This window comes from Oncorhynchus kisutch, linkage group LG13, assembly GCF_002021735.2.
Source record: "Oncorhynchus kisutch isolate 150728-3 linkage group LG13, Okis_V2, whole genome shotgun sequence".
NCBI classification, from domain to species: domain Eukaryota; kingdom Metazoa; phylum Chordata; class Actinopteri; order Salmoniformes; family Salmonidae; genus Oncorhynchus; species Oncorhynchus kisutch.
In genome coordinates this window covers 75,471,892-75,491,170 of record NC_034186.2, presented here as the reverse complement: position 1 = coordinate 75,491,170, position 19,279 = coordinate 75,471,892, and the positions used below count along the sequence as shown (strand labels likewise).

The 19,279-nt window shown below is 50.7% G+C and overlaps 2 protein-coding genes across 5 annotated transcripts in view; both read left to right on the top strand.

The window, feature by feature from the left end:
* The first annotated feature begins 379 nt into the window (after nucleotides 1–379).
* On the top strand, nucleotides 380–4,774 carry LOC116376727 (histone-lysine N-methyltransferase SETD1B-like). The gene is made up of 3 exons (XM_031838114.1): nucleotides 380–477; nucleotides 1,871–4,390; nucleotides 4,741–4,774. The coding sequence occupies exons 2-3, from the start codon at nucleotides 1,998–2,000 to the stop codon at nucleotides 4,772–4,774; spliced, it is 2,427 nt and encodes an 808-aa protein (XP_031693974.1). The 5' UTR covers nucleotides 380–477; nucleotides 1,871–1,997.
* The window catches only part of LOC116353150 (flocculation protein FLO11), a 35,125-nt gene continuing 20,572 nt past the window's right edge, over nucleotides 4,727–19,279 (top strand). For all 4 annotated transcript variants that reach the window (XM_031787400.1, XM_031787398.1, XM_031787399.1 and 1 more), the window contains exons 1-2: nucleotides 4,727–5,358; nucleotides 16,724–17,902. In XM_031787400.1, the coding sequence (XP_031643260.1) occupies nucleotides 4,791–5,358; nucleotides 16,724–17,902 (1,747 nt within the window). In that variant the 5' untranslated portion in view covers nucleotides 4,727–4,790. The remainder of the gene's footprint in view (nucleotides 5,359–16,723; nucleotides 17,903–19,279) is intronic.

The window sequence follows — 19,279 nt, the reverse complement described above, 5'->3', positions numbered from 1 at the left end:
GAGTCTATTTTTCACGGTTCCTGTGTTTAATAAGGAAACAGTCTTCCTCCATCAGTGTGACTAGATTACTATACAGCAGGTGCTTTCACCATGTTACCTTCCATTTCCACTGAGAATGAAAGAGAATAATAAAGATGGAGGGAGTGTGATGGCGGATAGGAAGAATGGTTCCAATACTAGAGATCAAAGAGAATAAGGTAGAAGATTCCGTAGTGATTGTCTTTTTCTTTGAGGGAGGAAGCAAAGGCTGAGAGGGATGGAAGGAGCTGACAGATGAACAGAGAGGGAGATTGATTGGTGAGGCAGAAGAGGGGTGTGGTCCCGGCGGATGACGAAAGATAAGGTGGTCGCGAGAGGAGAGAGCTCTCGCTTTAACCATTGGAGAGGCTGTTCGTTGGTCGGACGGGGTTGCGCGCTCGCATCCGTTTACAGAGAACGGGATCCAGCATCTCCATCTTCTCCTCAACGAAGCTGATGGTGAGTCAAATATCTCACAATCATATGATTATAGGTGTTGTTGATCAAATGCTCTCTATTTACCGAAATCTAGACTATACGTTTTGCTATGCTTTCAACACCTGCCCACATCCCCAGATCCAGATAACCAATGTCAATAACCGTTTTCTTGATTTATAGCCTACGGTTGTTTACTAGAATGACAGATGTAATCATGTTGTAGTTAATTTAATAAACATTGCGAAACATTTTGTCAGAGTAGCGGGGGGTGGCTGTGTCAGGACGATGCGGCTTGAGGTACCCCCTCTCTCCCCCCTCCTCCTTTCCACGGTCTCCATCCGCCACTTCAGGTCGATAAATCCGATGGTAAATACCGAAAATCCAGCAGATGATGTGCTCTGCGGTTACGGGACGTTATTCTAACGGTTCTGAACAGGGCGACGTGTCCCAGGCCCGATCTAAGCGCTGTTCAGGTTATGATTTATATGGGCCTACCTTCTCCCCGTTTGATGTGAAGGGCACGGTGCTGCTGTGGAGGAATATGTGTTCAGCCTTGGCAGTGGATGAGTTTTAAAAGAAAGCCTGTACGTTAGTCTTTGCGCAACTGAGGATTTTCTTCTCTAAATAATTTGATCTTGTTTACTAAAGATGTTTGTACTAGGCTATATATTGGGGCAGCAGGTTGGTGAGCGTTGGGCCAGTAACAGAATGGTTGCTAGATCGACAAGGTAAAAATCTGTCGTTCTGCCCCTGAGCAAGGCAGTTAACCCACTGTTCCTAGGCCGTCATTGTAAGAATTTGTTCAACATTTATTTTAATGCAAATAAGCTTAGAAATGAGAGTTCATTTTTATTTATCATGATTCAATTTACTTGGCCTATATTTTTGTCAGAGAGAATGAGAGTTACAGTAATCCTTTCTCACTCCATCAAGCTGAATCTCAGAGTAGACTGGGATGCTGAAGGACAACAGTCCTTCATTAGTTCCCAACTGTTTTCATGGAGATCTCCTCTCTATCACTGACATTGCATTTAGGTGTGTGTGTGTGTGTGTGTGTGTGTGTGTGTGTGTGTGTGTGTGTGTGTGTGTGTGTGTGTGTGTGTGTGTGTGTGTGTGTGTGTGTGTGTGTGTGTGTGCGTGTGTCTGTCTCTGTCTGTTTATATATAGAGGGAGGGAGGATAGGAGTGAGGAGAGATGGATTTAATTTTCATCTAACTAGTCCCAGCACTGAGGAGGTAATTATACAGCAGAAAAGGCCCAATAGTTATATGGAACAAACCAGGGGATTTAACTTGTAAGATTTCTTATGAACAAGAACAAGCTGGTCCCTTGTACAGTTAGAGGAGCACAGACTCCTCTCATCTCTATTATCTGCTGTGCCTCTATTGACTGCATGTCTCTTTTGATGTTGCAGGATCTTTGGAGTCAAGCCAAGATGTGACCGTCACGTTTTGGATCTCTCCATCCTTTAGATAGAAAACAGAACCCCTGTTTCTATAGAAACATAAATAATTGACAATTAGAAAACTATTATTCCTAAAATGCACTCCTCTAGCCGAACCTTCGCTCCGCCCTTGAGGCCTCGTCGCATCGACACGAGCAGGCGGACCACCACCGCAGCGGAACCAAAGCCACATGGCCCTGTTTCCCAGAGGGAAGACAAAAACATGAACACCATTTCCTCTTCCTCTCCTCGACGCGCCACCAAAGCGACCCCTGAGTCTTCCAGGACCAGGGTGGGGGTCCAGCCTCGTGCCCCCTTGGGTCAGTCCAGATTGGGCTTACAGAGAAACACAGCTCCCCTCTATACGACCAAACCCAAACCCAAACCTAAAAGTGTCCGTGCAGCAGCAGCTGTGTCGAAACGTGCCCCTTTTCCTCCTCTTCTTCCTCTTCTTCCTCATCTGGACCCCAACTGTAATGAACCCAGCCTGCCTTGTCTGTGCTGCGACGGCCATTCCCCCCAGGACAATAACAGTCTGTTCAACCACAACCACAACAACAACAATACCATCTCCATCAGACAGCAGCTGAAGCTTCAGCCCCCTCCACCACCTCCCCTGCTACCCCAGAGACAGGAGGGGACAGGGGGCAAGACCAAGACACAGGCCAGCCCCTCTCAACCCCAGCCTAAGGTCCTGGCCCCAGCCTGCCCCCCTAATGCCCTGGAACTGGAGAAAGGAAAAATAGATGAGGAGAATGCAGATGTTAACAAGAACACAGATGTGGTCATAGACAACAAGAAGGAAACAGAGGAGGAAGAGATGGATAACAAGAAGGAAACAGAGGAGGAAGAGATGGATAACAAGAAGGAAACAGAGGAGGAAGAGATGGATAACAAGAAGGAAACAGAGGAGGAAGAGGAAAACAGTGTTGATGTTGAAGTTGATGATGAGGAGGAGGGAGATGATGATGATGATGACGACACGTTGGTCCCATCGTGCTGCGACTGCCCTCCCTCTCTCCTGGATCTCTCCCTGACCTCCTCCACCTCCTCATCCTCCACTTCAATCAGCTCCTGCTCCGATCTGGAGTCAGACTGCGCCGATCTCTCCACCTCTCTTTCGTCCTCTGGCCACAAGTGGAACGCTGATCTGTCAATCTCTCAGGACCACACTCACATTCATGTTCCTGAACGCTACCCAGCCTCCCGTTCACCCCCTGTCCTGCTCCTCAACCCCAAACCCCCCTCTGTCTCTCGTTCCCCCCCCCCCCCACACGCCTGTTCCCCAGACGAGGGCTACCCCTCCGCCCCCGCCTCCCCCTCCTCCTCTGACTATCTGGGGGTCAAAGGTCAGACAGGCTTAGGGTCAGAGGTCACCAAACTAGGCCTCCTGGACTTCCTGGAGTCAGTGGGAGACTTTGGAAAGATGGAGCGCTTTAGCCAGGTGATTCAGGTGGCTCGCTGGGACCTGGAGGGGGATCCTCAGGGGGATCTACTGAGGGATCGACTGGATCACCTGGACCGACTGGAGAGTGTCAACAGGCAGGTGAAGCTGGCCCACATCACCAGGCTCCATGAGAAGGGACTGGATCTAGGCGATCTGGGCAAGGAGGATCTCTCTGATGTTCTGGATGAGATGGGGAACGTGGATATGTCTTGGAAGCTGTATAAGGGCCGGGGAGGGTCTTTGGGAGATTCCCAGGAGTTCTCTGATGCTGGAGTGGACCTGACAGCACCTTCAGACTGTGACGAGCCCCTGGTCTCACAATCAGAGACCTCTTCGCCCATAGAGCTCCCACCGAGACCCCCCAAACCCCCTGCCCGCTATGCCAGCGTGAACTCTGAACTCCACACCTACATCAACATCAGCCGTGACATCACCCCCTCCGTCTCTGTCTGCACCTCTCCATCCTCATCCCCCACTTTCTACACCTTCAGGTGTGAGAAGGCCCTCCCTCCTTCCCCACGCTCTGTCCCCCCTCCTCTTCTCTGTCAGCCCATCCCTTACTTTACTCTCTACAAATCTTCCCCTCTCCCATTCTCCCTCCCCTCCTCCACTCCCCCCATCCCTCCCCCTCGGAGGAAGCACCTAGCCCGTAAGGAGGCTCAGCGTCTCGCCACCCTCCAAGCAGGATGCGGGAAGACCCCCCTGTCCCTCTCCCCTCCCAACTCTCGCCCCCCTCCTCTCCCCCCTGCCCCCACCATTTCCATCTCCAACTCCACCACCCCCCCTGCCATCCCTCCCCCGCCCTCTCTCCCCCCTCCTCCCTCTTTCCATGCGTTGGATGATGAGATCCGTAAGCTACTGGTGCTAGCAGGACTGACCCAGGCTGAGCTCCTCAAACTCAGCCCAGAACTGGGGGTTTGTGTGGGGGGACTGGAGGAGGAGGGAGAGGGGGAGACCCACCACACCTCCAGGCCTGGACAGACACAAGATAGAGGGATGAGGAGAAAAGAGGAGAAGGCTAAGGAGCAGTATGATATAGATGGGTTGGCTGTGGATGGATGGAGAGATGGAGGAGGGAGGTCAGAGGTGGAGAGGGATAGAGAGACTGATATATTTGGAGGAGTAAAGGAGGATGAGGGAGAGAAAGAGGAGAGCAGAGATGTGTTTAGAACCACGTCTTTCACTGACATGGCGAGAAGGAGGAAGAGAAACAGCGGGTTTGGGGCTAACGTTAGCCTAGCATCTGACTCCTACTACAGCACTGGCAATACCAACACCTCTAACAATGTTAACTTCGAGACTTTCAAATATTCCCCTGTGCTCTCGGAAACCCCTCCCCCGCCTCCCCCGCGTCCCTTACCCCCTGTCCCCCCTACCCTGCCCCCCCTCAAAGTTTGCACCCTACTCGCCAACTCTTTACGCCCTGAGCGATTTGATTGGCTCATGGCTTTCTCCCCCGATGGTGAAACCCTGACCCTGCCCCCGCCCTTGGAAGTTAGAAAATCCAATGAGGAAACCCTGAAGAAATCTACTTCCGGGTCAACGTCGTCATCTGGGTCAACGTCAGGGTCGGGTTCAAAAGTGATGACCTTCAAAGAACTGCGTAACCGTAGCAAACACAGCTCCCCGGCCTACCAACTAATAACTGAACCGGATCCTGATCCCACAGTCATAACCCCTGACCCTGACTTCCTCTACAACCTCAAGTGGAGGAGGGAAAAGACGGACAGCGACGGAATCCAATGGGAGTACACCTCCCAGGCCCAGGCCACCTTCCTGCAACCACCTCCCCTCACCTCATTGGCTGCTTTTAGGGAAATGTTCCAGAAAGCAGAGGATGCGATTGGACAACCCGAGTTATGTCCCTCGCAGCGGATTGGGTGCTCAGCCAGTGAAGGGAACCTGTGGAGGATGGATGGACAGAGAAAAGAGGAGGGAGAAAAGAGGAAAGAAGAGGTGGAGGTGAGAGGAACAGCTGATGGAGGAAGAACCTGGGAGTCAAGAACGACAGGTGAGTTAGATGATGATGATGACTATAGGCCTAGTTGCTGACTGTGAGGTGCTGATTTGGGGTGAAAATGTGGAGGTAGTAACAAACTACAGTATTCACTGAAGCCACCTTCCATCTAATATTATGTACACAACACCACATCTGAAACTGTGTCCTCTCTTGGGAATAAAAACTAAACCAGCAGAGAGAAGGGTGACAAAAACACGGGGAGAATTCTCCACATTCCAGAGTAGAGGGAAAGAGAAATAAGGGGAACAAGAGAGAGATGCATACATAGATGGGTGCAGTGGAATGTAGTTTCTATCTAGGATGGACAGATAGATGATGGAGATGGAAAGGAGGAGAGAAAAAGGATTAGATGGGCTGCACTCATTCTTTTTCAGGGATGGACAGGTGAGTGTATGGGGCAGAGTGAGAGAGGGAGGAAGAGTATGGGGCAGAGTGAGAGAGGGAGGAAGAGTATGGGGCAGAGTGGGAGAGGGAGACAGAGAGGGAGGAAGAGTATGGGACAGAGTGGGAGAGGGAGACAGAGGGGGAGGAAGAGTATGGGGCAGAGTGGGAGAGGGAGACAGAGAGGGAGGAAGAGTATGGGGCAGAGTGGGAGAGGGAGACAGAGGGAGGAAGAGTATGGGGCAGAGTGGGAGAGGGAGACAGAGAGGGAGGAAGAGTATGGGGCAGAGTGGGAGAGGGAGACAGAGAGGGAGGAAGAGTATGGGGCAGAGTGGGAGATGGAGACAGAGAGGGAGGAAGATTATGGGGCAGAGTGGGAGAGGGAGACAGAGAGGGAGGAAGAGTATGGGGCAGAGTGGGAGAGGGAGACAGAGAGGGAGGAAGAGTATGGGGCAGAGTGGGAGAGGGAGACAGAGAGGGAGGAAGAGTATGGGACAGAGTGGGAGAGGGAGACAGAGAGGGAGGAAGAGTATGGGACAGAGTGGGAGAGGGAGACAGAGAGGGAGGAAGAGTATGGGGCAGAGTGGGAGAGGGAGACAGAGAGGGAGGAAGAGTATGGGACAGAGTGGGAGAGGGAGACAGAGAGGGAGGAAGAGTATGGGGCAGAGTGGGAGAGGGAGACAGAGAGGGAGGAAGAGTATGGGACAGAGTGGGAGAGGGAGACAGAGAGGGAGGAAGAGTATGGGGCAGAGTGGGAGAGGGAGACAGAGAGGAAGGAAGAGTATGGGGCAGAGTGGGAGAGGGAGACAGAGAGGGAGGAAGAGTATGGGGCAGAGTGGGAGAGGGAGACAGAGAGGGAGGAAGAGTATGGGACAGAGTGGGAGAGGGAGACAGAGAGGGAGGAAGAGTATGGGGCAGAGTGGGAGAGGGAGACAGAGAGGGAGGAAGAGTATGGGGCAGAGTGGGAGAGGGAGACAGAGAGGGAGGAAGAGTATGGGGCAGAGTGGGAGACAGAGAGGGAGGAAGAGTATGGGACAGAGTGGGAGAGGGAGACAGAGAGGGAGGAAGAGTATGGGACAGAGTGGGAGAGGGAGACAGAGAGGGAGGAAGAGTATGGGACAGAGTGGGAGAGGGAGACAGAGAGGGAGGAAGAGTATGGGGCAGAGTGGGAGAGGGAGACAGAGAGGGAGGAAGAGTATGGGGCAGAGTGGGAGAGGGAGAAAGAGTATGGGGCAGAGTGGGAGAGGGAGACAGAGAGGGAGGTAGAGTATGGGGCAGAGTGGGAGAGGGAGACAGAGAGGGAGGAAGAGTATGGGACAGAGTGGGAGAGGGAGACAGAGAGGGAGGAAGAGTATGGGGCAGAGTGGGAGAGGGAGACAGAGAGGGAGGAAGAGTATGGGGCAGAATGGGAGAGGGAGACAGAGAGGGAGGAAGAGATGGTGGAATCTCTTCAGTGCTTCCTGTGGGCCTGGTGTGATGTCATCACTGCCTTATTCAATTATTCATCCAATCTGCAGACCGGTGGGGAAGTAATGGAGTACCCACAGCTATCTCCTTCTAGCTCACACTCTCTCTCTCTCCATCTCCCTCTAGCTCACCCTCTCTCCCCATCTCCCTCTAGCTCACCCTCTCTCTCTCTCTCTCCCCATCTTCTCTCTCTCTCTCGCTCTCGTCTCCATCTCCCTCTAGCTCACCCTCTCTCTCCCATCTCCCTCTAGCTCACCCTCTCTCTCTCTCTCTCCCCATCTTCTTTCTCTCTCTCGCTCTCTCTCTCTCTCCCCATCTCCCTCTAGCTCACCCTCTCTCTCTCTCTCCCCATCTCTCTCCCTCCCCCCACATCTCCCCAACTCCTCTCTCTCTCTCACCATCTCCTAGCTCTCTCTCGCCATCTCCTAGCTCTCTCTTTTGCCATCTCCTAGCTCTCTTTCCCCATCTCCCTCTCTCTCCCCATCTCCCCTCTCTCTCCCCATCTCCCTCTCTCTCTCCCCATCTCCCTCTCTCTCTACCCATCTCCCTCTCTCTATCTCCCCATCTCCCTCTCTCTCCCCATCCCCCTCTCTCTCCCCATCTCCCTCTCTCTCTCCCCATCTCCCTCTCTCTTCCCCATCTCCCTCTCTCTCTCCCCATCCCCTCTCTCTCCCCATCTCCCTCTCTCTCTCCCCATCTCCCTCTCTCTCTCCCCATCTCCCTCTCTCTTATCCCCATATCCTCTCTCTCCCCGATCTCCCTCTCTCTCTCCCCATCTCCTCTCTCTCCCCATCTCCCTCTCTCTCTCCCCATCTCCTCTCTCTCTCTCCCCCATCTCCCGCTCTCTCTCCCATCTCCCTCTCTCTCTCCCCATCTTCCCTCTCTCTCTCCCCATCTCCCTCTCTCTCTCCCCATCTCCCTCTCTCTCTCCCATCTATCTCCCCATCTCCTCCTCTCTATCTCCCCATCTCCCTCTCTCTCTCCCCATCTCCCTCTCTCTCTCCCCATCTCCCTCTCTCTCTCCCATCTCCCTCTCTCTCTCCCCATCTCCCTCTCTCTCTCCCCAATCCCCTCTCTCTCCCATCTCCCTCTCTCTCTCCCCATCTCCCTCTCTCTCTCCCCATCTCCCTCTCTCTCTCCCCATCCCCTCTCTCTCCCCATCTCCCTCTCTCTCTCCCATCTCCCTCTCTCCTCCCCATCTCCCTCTCTCTCTCTCCCCATCTCCCGCTCTCTCTCCCATCTCCCTCTCTCTCTCCCATCTCCCTCTCTCTCTCCCCATCTCCCTCTCTCTCTCCCCATCTCCCTCTCTCTCTCCCCATCTCCCTCTCTCTCTCCCCATCTCCCTCTCTCTCCCCATCTCCCTCTCTCTCTCCCCATCTCCCTCTCTCTCTCCCCATCTCTCTCTCTCTCTCTCCCCCATCTCTCTCTCTCTCCCCATCTCCCTCTCTCTCTCCCCATCTCCCTCTCTCTCTCCCCATCTCCCTCTCTCTCTCCCCATCTCCCTCTCTCTCTCCCATCTCCCTCTCTCTATCTCCCCATCTCCCTCTCTCTCCCCATCTCCCTCTCTCTCCCCATCCCCCTCTCTCTCCCCATCTCCCTCTCCCCATCTCCCTCTCTCTCTCCCCATCTCCCTCTCTCTCTCCCCATCTCCCTCTCTCTACCCATCTCCCTCTCTCTATCTCCCCATCTCACTCTCTCTCTACCCATCTCCCTCTCTCTATCTCCCCATCTCCCTCTCTCTCTCCCCATCCCCCTCTCTCTCTCCCCATCTCCCTCTCTCTCTCCCCATCTCCCTCTCTCTCCCCATCTCCCTCTCTCTCTCCCCATCTCCCTCTCTCTATCTCCCCATCTCCCTCTCTCTCCCCATCCCCCTCTCTCTCCCCATCTCCCTCTCCCCATCTCCCTCTCTCTCTCCCCATCTCCCTCTCCCCATCTCCCTCTCTCTCTCCCATCTCCCGCTCTCTCTCCCCATCTCCCTCTCTCTACCCATCTCCCCTCTCTCTCTCCCCATCTCCCTCTCTCTACCCATCTCCCTCTCTCTACCCATCTCCCTCTCTCTCTCCCCATCTCCCTCTCTCTACCCATCTCCCTCTAGCTCTCTTTCTCTGTATATCTCTCTTCCTCTTTGTCTCTTTCCTCCTCCCTCATTCTCTTTCTATCCTTTTCACTGTTTATGCACTGTAGCCTGTTCTCTCGGTCTCCCCTTCCCTCTATCATGCTCTCTCTCTCTCTCTCCACTATCTGGTGAGTCATTGGTTCATGTTTTGTTGCCTACCTCCTCCTGTCTCTCTTCTGTCCTTGACCTCTCACTCCTTTCTCCTCTATCTTCCATCTTTCTTTTTCCCAGACTGTTCTCCCCTTCCCAGAATGGCTGAGATTCATACTATAGGCTACCTTTAGAGTGGTTCTTAGTAGAGGTATGATTTTTTTAACGGCGATACAGATTATTGGAGGACCAAAAAGCCAATACCGATTTATCGGCCAATTTCTTTATATATATTTGTAATAATGACAATTACAACAATACTGAATGAACACTTATTTTAACTTAATATAATACATCAATAAAATTAATTTAGCCTCAAATAAATAATTAAACATGTTCAATTTGGTTTAAATAATGCAAAAACAAAGTGTTGGAGAAGAAAGTAAAAGTGCAATATGTGCCATGTGAAAAAGCTAACGTTTAAGTTCCTTGCTCAGAACATGAGAACATATGAAAGCTGGTGGTTCCTTTTAACATGAGTCTTCAATATTCCCAGGTAAGAAGTTTTAGGTTGTAGTTATTATAGGACTATTTCTCTCTATACCATTTGTATTTCATATATCTTTGACTATTGGATGTTCTAATAGGTACTTTAGTATTGCCATCCTAATCTCAGGAGTTGATAGGCTTGAAGTCAACAGCGAAGAGCTGCTGACAAAACGCAGTAAAGTGCTGTTTGAATGAATGCTTACGAGCCTGCTGCTGCCTACCATCGCTCAGTCAGACTGCTATATCAAATATCAAATCATAGACTTAATTATAATATAATAACACACAGAAATACGAGCCTTAGGTCATTAATATGGTCAAATTCGTAAGCTATCATTTCGAAAGCAAAATGTTTATTCTTTCAGTGAAATATGGAACCGTTCTGTATTTTATCTAACGGGTGGCATCCATAAGTCTAAATATTCTTGTTACATTGTACAACCTTCAATGTTATGTCATAATTACATAGAATTCTGGCAAATTAGTTCGCAACGAGCCAGGCGGCCCAAACTGTTGCATATACCCTGACTCTGTTGCACAGAACGCAAGAGAAGTGACACAATTTCCCTAGTTAAAATACATTTATGTTCGCAGACAATATTAACTAAATATGCAAGTTTAAAAATATACAGTGCCTTGCGAAAATATTCGGCCCCCTTGAACTTTGCAACCTTTTGCCACATTTCAGGCTTCAAACATAAAGATACAAAACTGTATTTTTTGGTGAAGAATCAACAACAAGTGGGACACAATCATGAAGTGGAACGACATTTATTATATTTCAAACTTTTTTAACAAATCAAAAACTGAGAAATTGGGCTCTCTCATCATTGTAAGTGGGAGAACTTGCACAATTGGTGGCTGACTAAATACTTTTTTGCCCCACTGTATTTGTGTATTGATTTTAAGAAAGGCGTTGCTGTTTATGGTTTGTTACACATTGGTGCAACGACAGTGCTTTTTTCGCAAATGCGCTTGTTAAATCACCCGTTTGACGAAGTAGGCTGTGATTCAATGATAAATTAACAGGCACCGCATTGATTATATGCCACGCAGGACACGCTAGTTAACCTAGTTATATCATCAACCATGTGTAGTTAAAAAGTTATTATGTTAAAATTGATTGGTTTTTATAAGATAAGTTTAATGCTAGCTAGCACCTTACTAGCTAGCACCTTACTTTGGCTCCTTGCTGCACTCGCATAACAGGTAGTCAGCCTGCCACGCAGTCTCCTCGTGGAGTGCAATGTAATCGGCCATGATCGGTGTCCAAAAATGCAGATTACCAATTGTTATGAAAACTTGATATCGGCCCTAATTAACCGTCCATTCCGATTAATCGGTCGACCTCTAGTTCTTAGTTCCATAGGCTGAAGGGCTGAATACCTCTATTCATTTGTATTTCAACTTCACAGCTTTATTGTTTTGACAACAATTTACATTGTTACAAGTCATTTCATTATGTGATTATTGTCTGAAATATATATTTGTTATTTTTCTAATCAAAGTCACAATGTACATTTCAGGAGAAATGTTGAATGTATGTGTGTGTGTGTGTGAATGTGTGTGTAGTGTGCTTCCCTCTGTGTTCCCTCTAGGATAAACTTATCCTAGGTTATGTAGGGCCAATTTCTACCCACAGACTGTAAACAAATAATACAATTCAGACCAGACTATTTGTCACGTATGCGTGTACAGCTTTAAGAACCAAAGAGGAGGGGCTCCATCTACCAACCAATGGCAGAGACTTATTTCACAGTAGCGCAAAATAAACCAGGAAGTGTAATGTGTGGCTGTATCTGAGAGACAGTCAGATCAACTCAAGGCTAAACCAAGGTATGGTAGTTAACACGCTCTGTGTAGCCTCTATTTCTCTGTCACGGTGATATTAAATGAGACAATGTATTTCTGTGCAGAATGGACTAGTCAGCATAGGCTATTATCCAATCATCTCCAAGGAGACAGAGAGATAGACAGTGCGCAGCCAGGCAGGAACAGAACTCTCCATAGCCTGACTCAGCGTAACCAACGGCACTTTTCTCTGCTAGAGAGAGAGAAAGAAAGAGAGAGAGAGAGAAGGTGAAGATAGAGAACAGCATACCACTACTGTACAGAGAGAGGACAGCATACCACTACTGTACAGAGAGAGAGAGGACAGCATACCACTACTGTACAGAGAGAGGACAGCATACCACTACTGTACAGAGAGAGAACAGCATACCACTACTGTACAGAGAGAGGACAGCATACCACTACTGTACAGAGAGAGGACAGCATACCACTACTGTACAGAGAGAGGACAGCATACCACTACTGTACAGAGAGAGGACAGCATACCACTACTGTACAGAGAGAGGACAGCATACCACTACTGTACAGAGAGAGGACAGCATACCACTACTGTACAGAGAGAGGACAGCATACCACTACTGTACAGAGAGAGAGAGAGAGAGAGAACAGCATACCACTACTGTACAGAGAGAGAGAGAACAGCATACCACTACTGTACAGAGAGAGAGATGACAGCATACCACTACTGTACAGAGAGAGAGAGAGAACAGCATACCACTACTGTATAGAGAGAGAGAGGACAGCATACCACTACTGTACAGAGAGAGAGATGACAGCATACCACTACTGTACAGAGAGAGAGAGAGAGAGGACAGCATACCACTACTGTACAGAGAGAGAGAGGACAGCATACCACTACTGTACAGAGAGAGAGATGACAGCATACCACTACTGTACAGAGAGAGAGAGAGAGAGAGGACAGCATACCACTACTGTACAGAGAGAGAGAGGACAGCATACCACTACTGTACAGAGAGAGAGAGAGAACAGCATACCACTACTGTATAGAGAGAGAGAGGACAGCATACCACTACTGTACAGAGAGAGAGATGACAGCATACCACTACTGTACAGAGAGAGAGAGAGAGAGGACAGCATACCACTACTGTACAGAGAGAGAGAGGACAGCATACCACTACTGTACAGAGAGAGAGATGACAGCATACCACTACTGTACAGAGAGAGAGAGAGAGAGGACAGCATACCACTACTGTACAGAGAGAGAGAGGACAGCATACCACTACTGTACAGAGAGAGAGATGACAGCATACCACTACTGTACAGAGAGAGATAGTACAGCATACCACTACTGTACAGAGAGAGAGAGGACAGCATACCACTACTGTACAGAGAGAGAGAGATAGGACAGCATACCACTACTGTACATAGAGAGAGATGCAGCAGACCACTACTGTACAGCGAGAGAGAGAGAGAGAACAGCATAACACTACTGTACACAGAGAGAGAGAGAGAGAGAGAGAGAGAACAGCATACCACTACTGTACAGAGAGACAGAGGACAGCATACCACTGCTGTACAGAGAGAGAGAGGACATCATACCACTACTGTACAGAGAGAGAGGGGACAGCATACCACTACTGTACAGAGAGAGAGAGAGGACAGCATACCACTACTGTACAGAGAGAGAGAGGACAGCATACCACTACTATACAGAGAGAGAGATGACAGCATACCACTACTGTACAGAGAGAGATAGTACAGCATACCACTACTGTACAGAGAGAGAGAGGACAGCATACCACTACTGTACAGAGAGAGAGAGATAGGACAGCATACCACTACTGTACAGAGAGAGAGATGCAGCAGACCACTACTGTACAGCGAGAGAGAGAGAGAACAGCATACCACTACTGTACACAGAGAGAGAGAGAGAGAGAACAGCATACCACTACTGTACAGAGAGACAGAGGACAGCATACCACTGCTGTACAGAGAGAGAGAGGACATCATACCACTACTGTACAGAGAGAGAGGGGACAGCATACCACTACTGTACAGAGAGAGAGAGAGAGATGACAGCATACCACTACTGTACAGAGAGAGAGAGGACAGCATACCACTACTGTATAGAAAGAGAGAGGACAGCATACCACTACTGTACAGAGAGAGAGAGGACAGCATACCACTACTGTACAGAGAGAGGACAGCATACCACTACTGTACAGAGAGAGAGAGAGAGATAGTACAGCATACCACTACTGTATAGAGAGAGAGGACAGCATACCACTACTGTATAGAGAGAGAGAGTACAGCATACCACTACTGTACAGAGAGAGATAGTACAGCATACCACTACTGTACAGAGAGAGATAGTACAGCATACCACTACTGTACAGAGAGAGAGAGGACAGCATACCACTACTGTACAGAGAGAGAGAGGACAGCATACCACTACTGTATAGAGAGAGATAGTACAGCATACCACTACTGTACAGAGAGAGATAGTACAGCATACCACTACTGTACAGAGAGAGAGAGGACAGCATACCACTACTGTACAGAGAGAGAGAGGACAGCATACCACTACTGTACAGAGAGAGAGAGGACAGCATACCACTACTGTACAGAGAGAGAGATGACAGCATACCACTACTGTATAGAGAGAGATAGTACAGCATACCACTACTGTACAGAGAGAGATAGTACAGCATACCACTACTGTACAGAGAGAGAGGACAGCATACCACTACTGTACAGAGAGAGAGATGACAGCATACCACTACTGTATAGAGAGAGATAGTACAGCATACCACTACTGTACAGAGAGAGATAGTACAGCATACCACTACTGTACAGAGAGAGAGGACAGCATACCACTACTGTACAGAGAGAGAGATGACAGCATACCACTACTGTATAGAGAGAGATAGTACAGCATACCACTATTGTACAGAGAGAGATAGTACAGCATACCACTACTGTACAGAGAGAAGATAGTACAGCATACCACTACTGTACAGAGAGAGATAGTACAGCATACCACTACTGCACAGAGAGAGATAGTACAGCATACCACTACTGTATAGAGAGAGATAGTACAGCATACCACTACTGTACAGAGAGAGATAGTACAGCATACCACTACTGTACAGAGAGAGAGGACAGCATACCACTACTGTACAGAGAGAGATAGTACAGCATACCACTACTGCACAGCGAGAGAGAGAGAGAGAGAGAGAGAGGACAGCATACCACTACTGTATAGAGAGAGATAGTACAGCATACCACTACTGTACAGAGAGAGAGAGAGAGAGAGAGGACAGCATACCACTACTGTACAGAGAGAGAGATAGTACAGCATACCACTACTGCACAGAGAGAGATAGTACAGCATACCACTACTGCACAGCGAGAGAGAGAGAGAGAGAGAGAGAGGACAGCATACCACTACTGTATAGAGAGAGATAGTACAGCATACCACTACTGTACAGAGAGAGAGAGAGAGAGGACAGCATACCACTACTGTATAGAGAGAGATAGTACAGCATACCACTACTGTACAGGCGGGATTGAAATAATAGTGAATGACTGTGAGAGTAGGAAACAAAAGAGAAAGGCTTCTCTAAACCTGAACTTTGACTCCTCTGTTCATGAACCACCTCCATTGACTCTGTCATGTATTGTGGTCAGTCTGTGTGTGTCTGTTGGGTCAGACTATTGGACATATGTTGTTGTGTGGGTACTGGGTGGTGTACTGCGTTACTGCATGTTGTGGTGGGGATCTACTGGTGTACATTGCATTCTTCTCTCAACAGACACTAACATTCTCTCCATCTCTCTCTCTCTTCCCAATTTATTTGCAACATACACTTTTGCTCCTCTCCTTGTTCTCATCCCTCTATCCCATCCGTCCTTCCAACATTTGTCCATGGCTCTGCTTCTCCTTTACCTTCTCCTCTTCTCCGCTTTCGCTTGTCCTCCGGGCCCCAACTACCCCTACCTGCCCCCAACTATCCCTACCTACCCCTGACCTCTCCTACCTGCTCCTACCTGCCCCCAACTACCCCTACCTGGCCCTACCTGCCCCCAACTACCCCTTCCTGCCCCCAACCTGCCTCTCCCTGCCCCAACTACCCCTACCTGCCCCCAACTACCCCTTCCTGCCCCCAACCTGCCCCTACCTGCCCCAACTGCCCCTACCTGCCCCCAACTACCCCTTCCTGCCCCCAACCTGCCCCTACCTGCCCCAACTGCCCCTACCTGCCCCCAACTACCCCTTCCTGCCCCCAACCTGCCCCTACCTGCCCCAACTGCCCCTACCTGCCCCCAACTACCCCTTCCTGCCCCCAACCTGCCCCTACCTGCCCCAACTACCCCTACCTGCCCCCAACTACCCCTTCCTGCCCCTACCTGCCCCAACTACCCCTACCTGCCCCCAACTACCCCTACCTCCCCCCACCTGCCCCCAACTACCCCTACCTGCCCCCACCTCCACCTACCCCTACCTGCCCCCAACTACCCTACCTGCCCCTACCTGCCCCCAAATACCCCTACCTGCCCCCAACTACCCCTACCTCCCCCCACCTGCCCCCAACTACCCCTACCTGCCCCCACCTCCACCTACCCCTACCTGCCCCCAACTACCCCTACCTGCCCCCAACTACCCCTCCCCCCAACTGCCCCTGCCTGCCCCCAACTACCCCTACCTGCCCCCAACGACCCCTACCTGCCCCAACTACCCCTACCTACCCCCAACTACCGCGTCCTGCCCCCAACTACCTGTACCTGCCCACCTACCCACACACACCACTTACTCACACTCCTACCTCCTGAATGCCCCCCTTGTCCACCTCAAATCCCCATTTCCACCTCAACCTGCCCCTGTTACTCATACTCCTCTCCCTTCTCCCCTCCTCTCCTTTGCCCCTTTTGACTGGGCAGTGTCCTCACCCCCTCTCTCCCTGGCCCACTCCCAGCCCTCCTCCTATTTCCTCCACCCTTACCGCCCAGGATACTGTGGTGCTCATACGAGACCAGTCCCCAGGACCCAACCTCACAGCCACACTGAAATCCAGTCCACGGCCACGGCCCCTAACCCCTACACTACCCAGTCCACAGCCATAGGCCCTAACTCCTACACTACCCAGTCCACGGCCCCTAACCCCTACACTACCCAGTCCACGGCCCCTAACCCCTACACTACCCAGTCCACGACCCCTAACCCCTACACTACTCAGTCCACGGCCCCTAACCCCTACCCTACCCAGTCCACGACCCCTAACCCCTACACTACCCAGTCCACGACCCCTAACCCCTACACTACCCAGTCCACGACCCCTAACCCCCACACTACCCAGTTATCTAACCCCTTTGCTACACCATACACTCACACAGATTTAAATGAAGACAGCCATGGAACTTATTCTGAGAATGATATTGATTCTGGATATAGTAACTATTTTAAGAAGGATGGAGGCCTAGACTCTGCACATCGTTTTGGAAAGGACTTCAAGAGCAACATTGATAGTTTGTATCGTTATGTGAATGAGTCCAAGACTAAAGAGAAGCTGGAGTATGGCTTTGTCTCTGAATCCATCACTGACTTTGACTCCCTCTACTGCACCGCTAACGTCACTGATAAACAGCCTCACACCGGCTCACACACACTCGTCAGCAATGACACACACACTCAAGGCTGCACCACCCCATATAAAAACGTTGACGCGATGATGATGGCATATGCCAAAACACACACTGTCAGTTCCCTTGGTCGCACTGACACACACACACACACCTCTCACTCTGGCCAGAGCAGAACCTCTAAAGATCTCCCTCCCCTCCCTACCTGGTACCTCTACCACCCCAAAAACTGTCCCATCCACAGGGGTGCCCCTCCCCGCCTCTCCCCCATCGGGGCTCTCGACCCCCCCTATCGCTCTGGAGCCCCCCCTCCGGGCCTGGACGCATCCTGCCTCAGCTCACCCCTGTTCCCCCGCTCTCACACCCTCCCTGCCCTGGCCGCCCCCCTCTACTACCCCTTCCTCTACCCCCCTATCCCCCCCAGGAAAACCTCCGACCCCCCAAAACTCATCCAGGCTCCGCCGCTGCCGCCCACACTGAGTAAGAGCTCTCTCTCTCACACTCCCTCCCCCTATCTAACACCCTGCTCGCCTGTCTGTTTAACACCCTGCTCGCCTGTCTCTCTCACACTCCCTCCCCCTGTCTAACACCCTGCTCACCTGTCTGTCTAACACCCTGCTCGCCTGTCTGTCTAACACCCTGCTCGCCTGTCTGTCTAACACCCTGCTCGCCTGTCTGTCTAACACCCTGCTCGCCTGTCTGTCTAACACCCTGCTCGCCTGTCTGTCTAACACCCTGCTCGCCTGTCTGTCTGCCACTCTGTCTGTCTAACACCCTGCTCGCCTGTCTGTCACTCTGTTAGTCTGTCTAACAACCTGCTCGCCTGTCTGTCACTCTGTTAGTCTGTCTAACACCCTGCTCACCTGCCTGTCTGTCTGTCTGTCTGTCTGTCTGTCTGTCTGTCTGTCTGTCTGTCTGTCTGTCTGTCTGTCTGTCTGTCTGTCTGTCTGTCTGTCTGTCTGTCTGTCTGTATATCTACATCTCTATCTCCCTGTCTGTCTGTCTAACACCCTGCTCGCCTGTCTCTCTCACACTCCCTCCCCCTGTCTAACACCCTGCTCACCTGTCTGTCTAACACCCTGCTCGCCTGTCTGTCTAACACCCTGCTCGCCTGTCTGTCTAACACCCTGCTCACCTGCCTGTCTGTCTGTCTGTCTGTCTGTCTGTCTGTCTGTCTGTCTGTCTGTCTGTCTGTCTGTCTGTCTGTCTGTCTGTCTGTCTGTCTGTCTGTCTGTATATCTACATCTCTATCTCCCTGTCTGTCTGTCTAACACCCTGCTCGCCTGTCTCTCTCACACTCCCTCCCCCTGTCTAACACCCTGCTCACCTGTCTGTCTAACACCCTGCTCGCCTGTCTGTCTAACACCCTGCTCGCCTGTCTGTCTAACACCCTGCTCGCCTGTCTGTCTAACACCCTGCTCGCCTGTCTGTCTAACACCCTGCTCGCCTGTCTGTCTAACACCCTGCTCGCCTGTCTGTCTGCCACTCTGTCTGTCTAACACCCTGCTCGCCTGTCTGTCACTCTGTTAGTCTGTCTAACAACCTGCTCGCCTGTCTGTCACTCTGTTAGTCTGTCTAACACCCTGCTCACCTGCCTGTCTGTCTGTCTGTCTGTCTGTCTGTCTGTCTGTCTGTCTGTCTGTCTGTCTGTCTGTCTGTCTGTCTGTCTGTCTGTCTGTCTGTCTGTCTGTCTGTCTGTCTGTCTGTCTGTCTGTCTGTCTGTCTGTCTGTATATCTACATCTCTATCTCCCTGTCTGTCTGTCTAACACCCTGCTCGCCTGTCTGTCACTCTGTCTGTCTAACACTCTGCTCGCCGGACTGTCACTCTGTCTAACACCCTGCTCGTCTGTCTGTCA

Coding starts and splice junctions, on each gene's coding strand:
- LOC116376727 (XM_031838114.1), top strand. CDS start 1,998: ATGCACTCCTCTAGCCGAACCTTCGCTCCGCCCTTGAGGCCTCGTCGC. Junction 4,391..4,740: donor GAGCAGTATGATATAGATGG/GTTGGCTGTGGA, acceptor CCCCCCTCAAAG/TTTGCACCCTACTCGCCAAC.